We start from the raw sequence: 17,179 nt of genomic DNA, 5'->3' as shown, positions 1-17,179 counted from the left end.
GCAATAACTTATACAGCAATTTATTGTCTTCTTTTATTCTCTGTCAACTGCAAATATGCTCCTCAAAGTTCAACTTTGTCATGACATGCACAATGTTTATGATAATACAGCAATTAACCGTAATAAGTGGTTGAAAATTGTGTATTTGTTGCTGACAAATACACAATTTTTTGTTGCATAGACAGAAATTGTACACATATTACATCTGTGCTCACAACCTTCCTGTACTATGTGAATATAACCAGAATACAAGCAGCTGGGAGCCAGCTGAGTGGAGTCCCCACAGGTTTTCCTCACTGACACGCATTCAGACTGATGCCAACATGCTGGCAGTCGGTCTGCATTTATGAATCAGATCGAAATTATTGACTTTTTGTCTGAGAGTGGTTGTAGTCAGACTGCAGCTGTTTGCAGAAAGGTTGCCTCCTAATAGGAAATTAGGCAACCTGTGCAATCACCTTGTGAGTGTGCAACACCCTGAAAGGTCTGGGCAAAATTTTAGTCTCCACAAGTTGGAATCAGTTGCAGAATGTGAAAAAGATTAAACATTTTTTCCCTTCTTTTGACATTTTTCTTTGATTATCTTTGAATCAAAGACTTTAAATGGCTTTGAAGCCTTTATACCTGTTGGACACTTGTGAATGGATTACATACACCTGTCAGTCACAACATCAAAACCTCACATGTGAAGTGAATAACCATCAATAATCTCACTGCAGTGCAGTGCTGAGAAACCTTTACTCCTGGCTTTAACGTGGATGTAATTTAACACACACGGCTGTTTCAGAGCAGACACCCCCCCAATTTGAAATTAAACCCTCACATGTCCGCAGCCTCCTCCAGCAGGTCAGCCTGCCCTCCAAGTTACAACAAATGCTCTGGAAAGTTTTGAGGAGCCCCCCCACCTCCATCCGATTCTCCTCACGGAGGAGACGAGCTTGTTCTGGTGGACCCAACTGTGCTTTGCCAGAAGCCAGAGGGCAGCCCGTAGACGAGCCATGTCCATGCCTCAGTGAGTCAGAGCTGTTGTGGTTGTACAAAGAAGATCTACACAATATTTGCCAGGTTTTCAAGTTGCTGCTGATTGTGTGTTGACACCAACAATCGTATAAATGCACTTTAGAGTAGCCAGAGTCTCACACTGACCTCATATTGACCTCAGTGTAGCACTCTGCAAACGCTCCCGACCCAGTCGAACACAGCTCGAGAGGATCTGCCCGGAAGAACTAAAGGAATAAACTTCACAAATCCAAGTGTTCAAAGGTGGGAGAAGCTCGGAAAGAAGCTGCCGATGCTGCAGAAACTTCTACAAAGAAATCAATAAAGACTCTAAATACTTTTTGTAAACGGGAGTTTTAATTTTTTTTACACTATTACGAAGAAAATCTAAAAACAAATTCCTCTTACTGAGAGAGTAACTGTTGGTTAGTCATCAAAAACTGCAATGTTATCCAATTAAAATGAATACTGGATATTATATAACATGTATTATAATTATTATATAACATGTTATAACAAATAGTGCACTTTGGCGAGAGGTGATGATGACACGTTTTCTCTGGCTGGAAGAAGAGGCGCACCCCGTTCATTCTTATTTTTGATTATATCTGAAACGAACCGCATACGTCAATACAGAGCTAACAGGATGTAGTCCACTGTGGTGAAACCAAATAAAACACTGCAGGCATAATCACTGCCTTACTTGACCACCAGCTCCACTAGTGAAAAACAGTCTCGCTCAGAGACATCCTGATGATTCATTCAACCTGCAGCTCTGCCCCTCCGGCCGTTATAACCAGTCAGTCTGCTCGAAAACAAGAAAGGATTTTTTTCCTTTCATTGTAAGAGGAAAATTAAATCTGCAACACTTTTAACTATAAAGCAGCAAACTGTGGAGTGAAGAACGTCCGCTCGATACCCCCTCTGTAGTCCTCGAGGCCTCGATATCAGCACTGCTGCCTGCAGTTTCACAGAGATACCCTTAGCCTCCAGAGTGCGCGCTAAGCAGTATTATGGGAGCTTTAAGTACTGGTGGTCCACTCCATCAAAGTGGAAAGTATTAGCACATTCAGGTAGTTTGAGGAGAGGAGCCTGAAATCTGTCAAGTCGGACAGTTCACCTAATTTTCATATCGAGGGAAGCAGAAACTCTGTTTGAAGTCGAATCTGATTTTAAAGTTATGTAACGACAGAGGAAAGTCTGTGGGTTGTAAAAATGCCTCAAAAAGTTCTTTTATCCCGTGTACTAATTAAAGGCAGTGAACCCCGTCAGCCTTTGTTGGATTGAAGTGAATTGTGGACTGAATGAACTGAGCTGCTGTCACAGACCTTTTTATCCTTCCACTCTGACAGATTTGAAGCTTTAACAGCTGCTTTTAGCATCAGTTTACCTGTCAAAGCTCCATAACACAGTCAGCACTGAACGAACAGGGTGAATAACACAAAGGTCATGAGGGGGTTTTCTGGCATTTTGACTAAAACAAAAGTAGTTTTCTATTTCTATCTTCTTGTTTTTTCTTTTTGTTTTGCTAAATCATCATTTTTCTCTTTAAAAGCAGGGAACAGGTAAATAAGGAGCACTGCTATGTTATCCCCATAGTGCTTGATTTGTTTGACCAAAAGTCCAAAGATGCTGAAATGAAAATGATCTGAAACAGAAGGTCACACAAATCCACACATTTAAAGTTGGAACCAGAAAATGTACTTTTGCTCCAGTAAATGATTAAAACAGGAAATTATAAACATGTTATTTGTCTTTTCAGCACTTGAATTGAAGTGTTATGAAATCCAGCTGTGCCAGCGCACCCAGCTGGAAAATGTGTCTCCTCTTTTGAAAACATCTGCTTGGCTTTCTCCGTACATCGCTGCTCCTCATATTGCTCATTAGTTAATCATTAATCAGAAAAAACAACATAAGAAAGCTCCGACTGGATAAACCCTTTTCCAACCATCAAATATGAAACATGTATAATTCAGGCCAGCAGGCACTCGACTTTAGAACAAGCTTTGGCCTCTGCTGACACATTCATATGCAGACAGAACCTGCAGACCTGCAGCTGCATGACTCACTCATTAATATTGATCGAATGCTCTTCTGAGACAATGTAATTGTTATGTAATAGCAGATCAGTGAGCGCCTTTACTCAGTTAGCCTTTTAAAATGAACGCCCTGCAGCGGCCTTCACAGATGCAAATGGAAAGAATATTAAAAGTTGTATCTCTCCCGTCTTAATCTCACAGAACCGGAGCTCGATGTTCCCGGGACCCTTGACTCAGTAACCCGACAGGTAAATGAGACGGTCCAGCGCCGCAGACGGAGGGACGCTGGGGAGGACGACTACAACATCGAAATCCTGCTGGGAGTCGATGACTCAGTGGTCCGATTTCACGGCAAGGAGCATGTGCAGAATTACCTCCTCACGCTGATGAACATAGTGAGTCACTACAAATTCATTTTGTTCCTAGTTTGAAAACTGTTGTGTATTAAACCTGACTTGTGTTTTGGTCCACATACTGGACAGAATGTAACAGAACAGGGATATTATGTAAGCACAGCATGCATTAGGGATGCCACTGGGCAGCTCGGTGATGCAGTGGGTACCCGGCTTGCTTCTTGCTCTCCTGGTTCAAACCTCTGCTGGGGCCTTCCTCTGTGCAGTTCACCTTACCTTTGTGGGTTTCCTCCAGGTGCTCCGGCTTCCTCCCACAATCCAAAGGGATTCTAGGTTAATTGGTCATTTTAATTTGGCAGTGGATGTGTTTAAAGCACACAGAATAAAGGGTTGTATGAATGCACTGTACTGACACGAAAACGTAAATCCCAATCCAGTGCATGCTACCAGAAGTCTGGTAGTGTGGACTGGTGCCATTACAATTCAGTATTCACTCACTTTTTATAGCTTCTTATTTGAGTTTTAACAGTGTCCTCCTTCTCTTCTAAATGTTTGTGACACTGCTTGCACATTGGCTTCCTGTACGATTTTTAACAACTACTAAAGAAGTGTGTGTTTCAGTTTTGGTGAAAGAAACTGCCGCATTAGTTTCATGGTCACAGCTGGTAACTACTGTAAGCACTTCCCTCTCTAGTCCAGGTTTGACCTCTTCTTGCTCCAAATGCTAAAATCAAAATTTCAAAACAACTCATTAGATAAACTTAAAAATGTTACTGTTTGGCTTTTTTCAGTGTTTTATTTGTTCCTGAGTAAATCGGTTTGGCTGAGATGAAAGTTATAGTTTTCACACAGCTGAAAAAACATCAAACAGAAAACTGATTGAACAGAAGTGTGAGATGGTCAAGAATTTACTCCAGTGTCCTGTTATATGTTATCAAGCGAGGAGCAGACGGCTCCACCGGGACAGCGGTGACGCAGATCTGAAGGCTAGACCGTCCCGTTTCACAGCCTCGCACTTTCAGCCTTCTCGGTCTTCGGAGGACCCGGCCTACGTAGACCGCGAAGGCCGGGTCCTCCCAAGGATGCGGCCTATGAATTGGGACATAGCTACTGACTTGTTCCTTCCCTCCAGTCAGCCATGTTTAAACTAGTCCTCATCATTCATCTGTCCCATATATTTGCTTAATGGTGCTGGGTCATAATTTCTTGCTTTGCTCCTCTAATAGTAATTATGTAACTGCGTAGTATTGATTTTTGCACCAGTGCTGCTTGTAGCAGCAAGCCGCTCGTTCTATTGAGCAAACAAGTTTTTCTGTATGCTTCCTTCTTCTCCCTCCATTTCTTCAATATCACAGAGGTCCAAATAATAAACACTCTTCATTCTCTTTTCTCTTTGTCTCCCAAAGCAGTCGTTAACTGTATCTTCATTTCAAGGTGTAAAGGAGACTCTCATTCAAAGTGCATTTTTAGTTATTCACACTTTTCAGTTTTGTTGTTTGAGAGCTGGTGTTGTCTCCCTGTTCCTCTGGGCTAAGGTTACAGTACCCTCTAATCTACATTTCCTATCACATATTGTATGGAACTGGTCTTGATATGAATAAGTGAGTCATTGGTGTCACAGCAGCCCACTCCTGTGGGTTCTCTGCTGTGGGTCAGTGTTATATTGTCTGAATCAGAGCCAGCAAGCAGCTGTTGGGATGCCAAGTGCATCTGTTTCCTCCGGTGTGAATTCACACTGTTGTCCACACACAGTATGCTAATCCTGCCTCCGTGGGAATTATTACTGCCATTCAAGTATGATCCCTCGCAGGGATTTCTCTGCCCTTCGTGTGCGTTAGGCGGTTAGCTCAGACTGTCATTAGTCTCTGGAGGCAGATGCAGTGTTTGCTCATCACGTCCTCGCAGATGTCACGGATACACCTCGCTTGTGTTGTGAGAGATTGGCACATGTGCCATTATTTCCTGGCAGAATGGTGAAGTGTTCCTTTAATGAGAGATTTCAATGCAGATGGAAGAGAAGGCGGAGCATTTTTGCCGCCTCGTTGTCACGCTCTCCGTGGAGTGTCGTCACTCAGGATTCTGCCTTTGCCGTTCCTCGGCAGCAAATCAGCAGCTGATCAAAGCTTTCTGAAGCGATGGGCCGCGGATGATCGCGTACCACCAAATTCTGATAGACATCGGTTTTTGTGTCATCGCTGACATGTTGTGGGGCAGAACAATTTGACTTGAAACATGAAAGGATTTTAAAGAAATCCAAGCATCTGTGCATCAGCAGGAGATATATGATCCAGTCCAGAAGTGCTGATTGCATAATGTTGTTTACATGCATGTTGTTTCTCTGCTTCAGTGTTGTGTTTTCATTTAGTCTGAGAGTTTGAAAAAAGACAGGATTGCCTCTCACTTCCTCACCGGCTTCATTATTTGCAGCGCTGTATTAACATTATTTCATTATTTGTAGCGCTTTATTTTACAAGCCTCTCAGATGCTCTTGTTATCCGACATAATGGTCCCGTACTGCGTTTGGACATGAAAGCAGTTTGTCTGCCAGCTTTATTTAAACGAGGTCCTTTGCTGGGCTGATGCAGGCTTTCTGGTTCGAACGCTCCAGCCTGGACTGACTGGAAGGATTGCAGCAGTTTGTTTGTCAGTGACAGCCAATCAGGGCCCATCAGTCACTGGTACTGATGTTTCCTGCAGTCTGGTTCACTCTGTCTGAGAAAAATAGATGTTTTTTTTTTAAATGTATGTTTGTAGTTCACACTAAAAAAAAAGATCAAAAATTGATCTTGTTCCTATAATTTTCATGAAAATAGGTCAAATATTTATTTTTGTGAGTGTTGCATATGGTCTTATTGATATTTTATGTCATCATTTTTGGATTCAGCTTATTTTACTGTTGCTACATTTCATTTGTCACTTGTTGATATTCATTTTTGGACATTTGCTAATATTCAGTTTTTCTTCTGACATCATCAGCAGCAGGGTTTAAAATGCACATTTGTTTCTTATCATTTGTGATTCCATATCTTCTAAATGACATCTCATGCACTAAAGCTTTTTAAATTTGGGGGGAATACAAGAACAGGTGAAAATCTCCTCCTCCGTAGATCTTCACCGAGTTCAAGAAAAATAGAAAGGAATAGAAAAATCTATTCCTCGTAGTCAGTCAAATAGCCTTCAGCACCACTTACTATAAGATTTAAGTGAGCGTGTGTGTGTGGAGCCATGACACTCATGCCCATGATGAGCAGAACTGTACATCTCATGATTTTATCAGTGCAGTTTACCATGTGTAGATGTTTTTATTAATCGTGCATTTACATTGGGTGTGCAGTGTCCTTGGATTTAAGGAGCAGAGCATAAACCTCAGTGTCCCTGATCATGTCATGATATTCCCCATCTCTACATTAAGTGCCCCAAAATACCTAACCTCAATTCCTTTTAACTTCCAAAGTACGAAATGCTCTGTTCAGTCTGCCATGAGCATCACTCTATCGCTCTCTTATCTCTCTCTGGATCTCTGCAGTCTGGCACTGAAGTTTTGAGGTTATTGATGGTGTTTTCCAGTAGAGGTCCCCGCTGGCTTTATCTGGAGGCAGCGCAGTGTCTGAACACTGATTACTGTGACTGATCTTCTCTCTCTCTATCGCTCTCTTTTTTTTGCTCTCGTCTCCTCGTTTCTCTTTTATATTCCTCTACTCTTCTTTCTCTCTCATCTCCTCCTCCTTCTTTCCCCTCCTACACCACCTCTTCTTTTTAATTTTATTCTTCTCCTCTCAGCTCTCTTCTTCCCTTTTCTCCTCACCCCGGTCTCATCTGTGTTCATCATCTTCACTCCCTCTGTTCTCTTTTCTTCCTTCTTCTGTTTCAATACTCTTCTCCTGTCATCTCCCCTTTTTTTCCCAGTTTCCCTCTCTGGTCTTCCAGTTTTCCTTCTCTTTGATATCTCTTGCTAATCAAGTCAGAGCCCCCTCTTCTTTGTGTTCACCATCCTCCAGAGGATTGGAACTGATTGGACCATTTAATGAGCATGTATGTATGAATTCTGTGGGCATCTTCACAAGCGACTCTTTGAGCAATCCAATCAAGAACAACTTAATTTTCATGCAAAGTCCTGCATATAGACAGACACACACACACACACACACACACACACACACACACACACACACACACACACTTCATTTAATTATTTGGTTGTGTCCAAGTGTTACGTTAGTCCTGAACCTGTTACAGCAAATGACAGAAGAATAAAGTCTGTTCTTTTATTGTTACATACTTCATCATTAATGAGACTCCATTAGTAAGTGCAGCACAGGCTTACAGAGTCAGGCAGCTCTGCTTTTAAGGGTCAGTGTGTCTTCATCAAACTGGCCTTTCACGTGGCCTTCATGAGATCGCTGCATTTCTTTAGTTTCTCGGTGGAGAAACTGTTGTTGTCAAGCACAGCATTGAGACGTTCATCAGGTTTGCATAGATCTCAGGTGGGATTTTGGCCCAGTTCTCTTTACAGAAACTCTCTAAATCCTTTAAGTTCTCCCCTGTTTGGTAACATGACTCTTCTGCTCCCTACACAGTCTTTTTATGGGACTGAGGTGACCTTAACATCCTTCTTTTCACTCCTTCGTCTCTTTGACGGTATGTTTTGCATAATTGTCATGCTGGAAAAGTCATTCTAGTTGAGGAAAGGAGGCCAATTTGACCTTAGAACTGAGAAAGCTTCTCGGATGAGAGGTAAAACGTCTTCAAGCAACCTAAAGAAGTCCAGACGCTTTTCTTTGCAAACTCCTTTGACTACGATGACCTGGATGACTGAGAACCTTCAAAGACAAAGGAGGCCAAGATTTTACTGTACATGACTCCATGCATTGGTCCATCAATGTGGTGAAGTTGTGTTCCACACTCAGCGGAAAGGCGGCTCCAACACATGATGTTTCCACCTCCATGCTTCAGTGTGGGGATGGTGTTCTTTGGGTCGTGTTTGGTTTCATCTGACCACAGCACCATCTTCTTATTCATTGCTGTTGATCTTCTCCTCTTACCTCTTTCTCACTCATGTCTTCATGATGTCTCCGCTGCTCATTTCCTCTCCCTTTACTCTTCTTTGTTTCCATTGCTCTCCTCCTCCTCTTTGCCTGCTGCCTAAAATCAGTATAATCAGCATAAAGCCCTGAGGCGATGGTCACCTACTCGATATGTCGGTCGACTTACATATTCAATAGTATGTGGGTACTAATGTGAGAAAAAAAAAAAAGACAACCCAGGAACATTAATATGCTGCTGTAAAAATCTAAATTCATCTCATTGTAGAAATCCGACCAGCTTGTGGCTGCAGTGAGATTCAGCACCTGTGTTGTGTGATAAGGCCTAGCTCACAGTAAGCAAACTGGTTTATCCAGAGTAGTTGGACAGGGACGAGGTCAGGACGAGGTGGGAACTGGTCAAGGTCTTCAACACCAAACTGGGAGAACTGTTTTTTATGGGACTGGTTTTGTACACAGATGCTCAACAGATGCAGTATCAACATCCATGTTGTTAAAAAAAAAAGAGCTCTAAAATATTTTTCTTAACTGCAAATAAAGCAAATCAGCATTAGAACAAACACATGGACAGGCTGTCTCTATGTGCAGATGTAGAACAGGTGATGTCATTAGAGACAAAAAGCAAACTAAAGGTGCATCTATAGATTAAAAAAAGGGATATATAATTATATCTCTATATATAAATAGGTGGGAATGTCCTGTAGTTATGTCTGAAGCATGCAGTTGTCCTTCTCTTTGCATTTAGGTCAGGTTACTCGAATAGACGAGTAACCTGACCTGTCAATTAGTACTCCACCTTTCACCCACTCCCTGCTGACTTATGCAGGTGTTCTGTGCTGAAGTCTAGTTCAATACGGAGCACCTTTAGCACGGCTGTGTAAAAGGAAGAGATGGACATCCTGGTTGTGATGGAAATCACATCAGGGGTTAGGTCCCCACAGATGTGTTGTGGCTGTTTTACGCTGTAAGAAAGTGAGTGTATGCCAAATGAAATTTGAGAGCGAGAAGCAGGACTGTGTGTTTATTGTTGTTGTTTTGATCAGTGTTGAGGGAATGATTATTCATAAGGTTGTTATAGCAGTGTCATGTAAACCAAGCTGCTTTCACATTTTCCCATCTGTAAATTCAGTGCACCTCTCAGACCTTTGCATTGAGCTACATTCCTGTTAATTAACCCTTCTTTGCAGATGAATCAGGTGTTTATTCACTTCGTCCAAGTTCATCTCCCAGAAGCAAAAAACTCTTTCACTCGCTTCATCGTACCAGCGTGATGAGCGTGACTAAAACTCTACAGCTGTGAGAGCCCTCTCTGTTTCCCCACCACTGGTTTTTCCACTTATAACATATCTTTCGTTAATGTGTCAAACATTTTTTCTGGGGCCTTCTGTGTTTATTGGACATCTATCTTTAAGTGTGATTGTGTTGGTGAGTTCAGCCCATCTTTGTGATCTGGATGGATGCAGTGATACGCTGGATGATTCACATTGCAGTGTTTTTCTTGGCCTGCATGCATTAGTTGTGCTGCAGTTTGTGTTGTGTTTTCAGGCAGACGAACGTGTTCGTCATGTTGCTTTGTGGTGACACAACCCTACAGGACTCTTTGCATATGATTTCTTCAGCTCTTCAGCTTTTGCAGTGCCAGAGTTTTGATTTTAGTTTTTAATGTAGTGTTCTGCATCCATGTGGTGCAGGCGACAGCCACATACACATACAGAAACACCATCAGGTGGTGATTTAGGGCTTGATTCACTCTTGGTGAAGCAGGCTTTTTCAATATCACTCAATGTTCATTTAATTGCAAGAAGCCAAAAATTATGAACAAGATTAAAATTTGACTAATTGTGCAGCCCCAGTGACAGCATACGATGAGATGGAGTTAGACCTGTTGCCTCTATGTGGAGGAAGCTGTTAGGAAGTCATAGCGCTGGGATGAGTCTTTGAGAGCGAGCAGCTCAGTGTGTTGGATAACATATGGTGTAATTTCAGCTCTCCCTGAAGGAGCGGCTGAGAGTGCAGCTACTGCAAGCAAAGCAAAGCTGCTTTGCTAGTAGATACACATTCAGGATCAGCAGCATTTATCTGTCTTCATTTCGAAGCTCCCATCTGTGATGCGGCTCACATTCACCTAGACTGTTACTTCATAAAGTCCCAAGGAGTGAAAAATGCAAAGGAGCAGCACGGAGTGGTCCTGCTCGTCCAGCGCTGCATCGCCTCAAAGTCGACAGAGCAAAACCAATGCTCTGGGGACAGTTTAACATGTGATGATACGCTGCCGGGAAATGTTTTCCTCCACCTCTTCTGTCCTGAGTGGAGAACACTGACTTATTGTGTAATGAGGCAGATGAGCTCAGTGAGAAATCACTGGCCCAAAGAAAATGAGGCCCACTGCCTGTGACTTTAGTCCTCATGCTCTGCTAATTGGCACTTCTCATGTAACATGTCAGAGAGAAAGATGGCAAGATGTTGACCTGTTCACTGATTCGATTGGTACTCACTGTGCAGTCAATCAGTTGGTGACAAAACAACAGCGGTGAAAGCTGCATGATGGGCACGTGCAGGTTTGTTCAGTAACATGTATGTTCTTTTTTCCTGTTGTCATGTTACACAAGAAGTGCTCTGCGAAATTAAGATTACCATCAATATTTTAGAAACATTTATTTTAATTGCATTTCTCTGGCATAATCCAAACACATGCAGTTGGTGGGGATAGGTTAATTGGTAACTCTAAATTGCACATAGGGATAGGCTCCACCCCCCCGTGACGCACATAAGGATCACAGGAGGTGGTGAAAATGGATGCCACTTCCAGGAGGTAAAACTCTTTGGTCAGTTTGTATTTGGATAAAGTACTGAGTGAAATTATTTGTCTGCACCTTGTGTTTGTACCCAAAAGCAGACACTCGAGGCAGGAACAGCCGTTTATTTAGGCTGCACGAAAAACACAAACAAAAGGCAGAAGAACTAGGACTAGAACCAAACTGTGAGAACTGAAATACTAAACACTAGGGACATAGAACCTTGAGCATCGAAAAACCTGAACATGACCAGAAATGAACAGACGACCTCCTTCTGGCGCCCCCTGTGTGTGGCAGCATGTTACAGCAGCTCTGCTCATTTCTGAGCTTCTTATTTATTTCCCCTTTATTTTCTTGTAACTTTTAAATTAAGTCTTAGAAATGTCTCTCTTATGTGCAGTACTACTAAGTGTAATGTGCAATATTGTGCAATACTGTCCGATGCAACACAGTATGTTATTCTATTTTATCTCATTCTATTCTATTGTTTTTCTTAATATTTGCTGCTTGTAACTTTTTTTCCTGACCCAACAAATTTCCCACATGTGGGAATAATAAAACCTTACACTACACTACACATGAGGGTCATTAGAAGAAGCGGAAACACACGGGAACGCAGCTGGGACGAATCAGACATAATGACACAGGGGAAGCAAAACTAAACACCCTGAACCTAGGACGAGCGACTGTCAAAATAAAACAGGAAACGCACTAAGATGCAGGCTAAGACACGTGGGCTTGACCCAGGGACCGGGGGGAAGAAACTGAGGAAGGGAGACACACACAGAGGGTGAGGAGACGGATACACAGATAACACTACAGACTCACACAAGCGGCACAGGGATGAGACAAGGATGTGAGAGGAATTTCACATACAGGAAACCATGAACTGGAAATATAAGTAAACTCATTAAGATCTCAAGAACACAATAAACTCAATATACTGACAGTTTCCCTGCCATCAAGTTTGTTAGCATCCACTGCAAGGAAAGCAGTATTTAGCATTTTAGAGGACACACTTAGTGTATTGAGACTGTAGATAGAAACTTTTAAGTGGTACCTTTTTCCTCAGGGGGGTCATCACACCAGATTGGCAAAAAATGTTTGTCAGGTGCCCTGGCGCTGGGATTAGAGTTCACTGGCTTATGATGAATTTGTCCTGTTTGTGTCTCCTTCACTTCTCATTTGGGTTTTGTCCCTCTTTTGTGCAGTGCAGCCAAGCAGTGACAAATCTTTTCTCCTAATTGTGAATTGGGGACCTTTCTTGTGCCAGCAGAATCGAATATCCACGACAGTATGGGAAACACATGAGCTTAGTCACAACACATTTTTACCATTTTGATTTCATTCCTGCTGTGCACTCCTGCAGACATGATTTACTCTCCTGTCCGCTTTTGTTTTCGCCTGGATCCAGACGTGAGAGTCAGAGCGAAACCATTTGACAGTTTTGTCTGTGTCAGAATATTTTTGTTGTTTGAAGTAAACTGCTGAAATATGCATGTGGCACCTGTTCAGATGGATTTATGTTAAGTAACTGACCCACTGGCTTCCATTGCTCAGTGTGTTTCAGCACACAGCAATCATTTAAATATATATTTAGCAAAACTGTGCAAAACCTGCTTAATTTAAAAGAAGCGCTTAAATAACTCTCCAAATATTGCACCTTCTCCTCGTTTTTCTCCTCCCTTGATGCCACAGGAGAGGAGGAGATGCTGTGTAGTCAGTACTAAGATCATAACACGGCACGTTTGTGTTGGTGGTGAGGCGGGGCTAATTATATTTACCACAAAACATTCAGTGGTTGTGGAAAATCACCATTCATATTTACATTCGCCGGCCACTTTATTAGTTACACCTTGCTAGTACTGAGCTGGACCACATTTTACCTTCAGTACGTCCTTAATTCTTCATGGCACAGATTCAACAAGGTGCCCAAAACATTCCTCAGAGAATTTGGACGATATTGACGTGCTAGCATATCAGCCAGATGCTGCTGCAGATGTGCAGATCCCATCCCAAAGGTGCCCTACTCAACCCAGATCGAACGTCATCATGTTCAAGATACCAGCTTGAGATAATTTGAGCTTTGTGACGTGGTGCGTTACAACCATGTTAGATGGTAGATGCTTTTTTAACAACATCATAAAGGGATGGACACAGTCAATACTCCAAACAGGCTGCGTCCTTTAACAATGCTCAGTTGGTACTAAGGGGTCCAAATATGCCAAGAAAACATCCCTGACATTCTATCTAAAGGCCTGAACCACTGATATGAGGCAGAGCGGCTGAATGCTTTCTTGTTGTTTATGCCAAAACTGTGAGCCTACATGTCACAGTAGAAATCAAGACTCATCAAATCGGGCACAATTTTCCAAACTTCTGCTGCCCAGTTTTGGTGAGCCAGCGGTTTCCTGGTCTTTGCTGACAGGAGTGGCCCCTGGTACAGTGCTGTGCTGTTGTAGCCTCTTGATGTGTTTTCAAGTCAAGTCAAGTTGGTTTTATTGTCACTTCAACCATATTCAGTTAGTACACAGTGAAACGAAACAACGTTCCTCCAGGACCCAAGGTGCTACATGCAACATAAATTTACAACATAAATTAACAGAAAACACTAAACTAGCTAACTAAGAGGCCAGACTGACCTAACATAAATGACAACATAAATGAACAAAAACTAACTATCTAACTATCTAAGGAAAACTTGGTAGGTAGGTAGTGCAGGAACAGTAAACATTCCTTAATAGCAGCAAAAATTAGGAAGTAAAGAAGTTAGTGCAAAAAAGTCCAGTTATCATATTGTGCAAAAGAGCATTTACAGGTTGGTGTGTACGATAGTTAGTCTCAATGCTTTGAGGTAGTTGAGTTAAGCTGAGTGATAGTGTTTGTGTGTGTGTGTGTGTGTGTGTGTGTGTGTGTGTGCGTGTGTGTGTGTTTCTCAGTCCAGTCCCTTTTTGTTGAGGAGACGGATGGCTTGTGGAAAAAAGCTGTTGCACAGTCGGGATGTGTGTGCCCGAATGCTTCGGTACCTTTTTCCAGATGGCAGGAGTGTGAAGAGTGTGTAAGAGGGGTGTGTCCGATCAGCCACAATGCTGGTGGCTTTGCGAATGCAGCGTGTGGTGTAGATGTCCTCAATAGAGGGGAGAGAGACCCCGATGATCTTCTCCGCTGTTCCACTCAGAGATGAATGCACAACACATCAAACCACTCATTATTGTTAATAAGTGGTTTTTGAGTTGCTGTTGCCTTCCTATTAAGCCAAAGCAGCCGGCCCCATTCGGCCCTGACGTCTGGCATCAATAAGGCATTTTCACCCAGAGAACTGCTGCTCGCTGGATATCTTCCCTGTTTTGAACTGCTCTCTATAAACCCCAGAGATGGTTTTGTTGGATCAGCAGATCAACAGTTTCTCAAATACTCAGACCAGCCCATCTGGCAGCACCAATCATGCCATGTTCAAAGTCACTTAAATCACCTTTCTTCCTCATTCTGATGCTCAGTTTGACCTTTAGCAGGTTGTTTCGATCATGTCTACATGCCCAAAGGCACTGAGTTGTTGCCGTGTGATTGGCTAATTAGATATTTGGGTAAATAAGCAGTTGAGGACATGTGTAATGAAGTGGACAGTGAGTGTATGTTTTAGGAGTAAAAAAAAAGACCCACTGTAGGAGGAGAAATGGGCACCTCGGTCACTGCCATTGTTGCCCCGCTGAGCAATATTTAAAGTAGGTTTCTTGAATAAGGCTTCAGATTCATTCATATTTTAGACAAATGGATGTATTTTAAATATTGGTGGTAAGTGTCCCTTAAATCTACAACCCATGATCCAATCTTCTTCATTTTCAGACATTCATTCTGGTCACCATCACAGCTACGTAAACATATCTTTTTTGCCGTCTACAAATATGTTTATAGTATCTAGTATACAAGTTTGAAAATACAAAATGATTCTCATTAATATCAAAAGAATTATCACAGTAATTAAGTGCACCGAGTGGAACGTTGGCTTTGTTCAGCAGAGGAAATGTGCTTGCTTCAGCTGTTTCCATTCATAGGTGACCGTCAGTGGCTCATTCATCTGCCGCTCAGTTTCCAGCCAAGTAATAATGTCCAATTAAATGTTTTGCATGTGAACACTGCAGGCTTGACAATCTCCCACTTCTCACTATTATGACCCAATCAAAGTGCATGGGCCATTTGTCATAAAAAATCGTGGAATTGACGTCAGAACATCAAAATCCTCCTTCAAGGCACCAATACATGTATACGGTCCCCAAAGTCAATCGAAACTGGCAATTTGTGTCACGCGTGGCATCATGTCATATATTCAGCATTAAATTAATTGCATAATATGTATGCATAAGTGTGACAGGACTATAATGACTTTAAATTAAAGGAAAATGGGTGGTGGACTGTCACAGTGTCCTCTGCTAACTGTAGCTCTGCAGCTATCAAGCAGTCCTGCAAAGTCTTCATGCATTAATATTATAAAATGTAACTGTTTTTGCTATTTACGCTTCATGAGGACAAGTGCGCATGGATATAATTTAAACAGGAAATGTATTTGTGCATTTTTGATATCTCAGACACCTGCAGATACGGAGGAAATGCGATGCCTTTGTCTGAATAAACATGCACGACATGTCTGCAGATGATAATGGTGTTGACTGCTAAAATAGAAAGCCACAGATTGTGTGCACAAGTCTCACTTCGCTGTTTCATTCAGATTCAAATCGATAGAAAACATTAGTCAGGCTGCCTGTGGAGAGTCCTTCACCAGCCTGGTTCGCTGGCTCATTCGCTTCTCTTTACATTACTTCCGAGGCTGCAGGATGCCAAGACGGGTTGAATACTAAACGACTCTGTCACATGCTCAGTGCTTGGTTTCTCCGTAGCTCTGCAGATCTTTACAGGAAATCATTCCCATGAAGAGTTGAGTGTTTATCTATCTAAATACAGACACAACATGCATAAGCACATTTCCATATCAAGTCATAATCTCTCTTTTAATGACTAGTAGTGGCGGTGCAAACTGAAGGCACCATCATGTCGAAAACTTGATGTTTTTGTTTCTTGCAAAGATCAAAACTAAGATAACAAGCTGCTCCCTCCTATTATATTTACCTGGTCTTGCAATGCACCGGCACAGTGCTTGCAGAGCTCTTTGATTACAGACGTTCATGGAGGGAGTCGTGAGGAATAACCTGTTTCACTGTCGTCCTCTAATGAGTGGAATTTAGAACTCAGATTTACCTTAAATTTCAGATTTCCGATTCCTTAAAAGTATTATTTGTCCCCCTGCACCTCAGGTGAATGAGATTTACCATGACGAGTCTCTGGGAGTCCACATCAACGTGGTCCTGGTCAGGATGATTATGCTGGGGTATGCCAAGGTGAGTCCCCCAGTCCTTATCCAGTGCTTTTTTTAATTCTTAAACTTATTTTTGCAGGGGACATTCCCTTTTGTAATAGAGATGAAAATGTGTGCAGACTGCAGAGGTCACCTAGTCTAACTCACTTTTACACACAGTGTCAAAACGCACATTTCCATTTGCTCGCTGTAATCAGCAGTGGCACTTAGGTGATTTATGTTCACCACGACTCCTTCAGCTCGCTATCCTCTCATTATCAGCCCAGGGCTTCCACATACTATTCCTGCTTTACAGTCTGAGTAATTACAGGCTGCTGCCAGAGTACTAACATGTTCATTTGCATCTGCATTTCTCTCCTTCTCTTTCCTGTCAGTCCATCAGTCTCATTGAGAGAGGCAACCCATCGCGGAGCCTGGAGAACGTGTGCCGCTGGGCCTTTGTGCAGCAGAAAGGCGATCCTGATCACGCCGAACACCACGACCACGCAATTTTCCTCACTCGCCAAGGCTTCGGCCCCACAGGGATGCAGGGTAAGGCCCTGGAGGACGTGCGTGCCATTTTGGCCATCCCTTTGTGGCTGTC

At 42.5% G+C, this 17,179-nt stretch overlaps 1 protein-coding gene across 4 annotated transcripts in view; it reads left to right on the top strand.

The window, feature by feature from the left end:
* The window catches only part of adamts3 (ADAM metallopeptidase with thrombospondin type 1 motif, 3), a 139,993-nt gene that overhangs the window by 56,178 nt on the left and 66,636 nt on the right, over positions 1-17,179 (top strand). For all 4 annotated transcript variants that reach the window (XM_025897060.1, XM_025897061.1, XM_025897059.1 and 1 more), the window contains exons 5-7: positions 3,240-3,433; positions 16,535-16,618; positions 16,971-17,127. In XM_025897060.1, coding sequence (XP_025752845.1) covers positions 3,240-3,433; positions 16,535-16,618; positions 16,971-17,127 — 435 coding nt within the window. The remainder of the gene's footprint in view (positions 1-3,239; positions 3,434-16,534; positions 16,619-16,970; positions 17,128-17,179) is intronic.

This window comes from Oreochromis niloticus, linkage group LG12, assembly GCF_001858045.2.
Source record: "Oreochromis niloticus isolate F11D_XX linkage group LG12, O_niloticus_UMD_NMBU, whole genome shotgun sequence".
In the NCBI taxonomy this organism is placed as follows: Eukaryota; Metazoa; Chordata; class Actinopteri; order Cichliformes; family Cichlidae; genus Oreochromis; species Oreochromis niloticus.
This window is presented reverse-complemented; position numbering and strand designations above follow the sequence as displayed.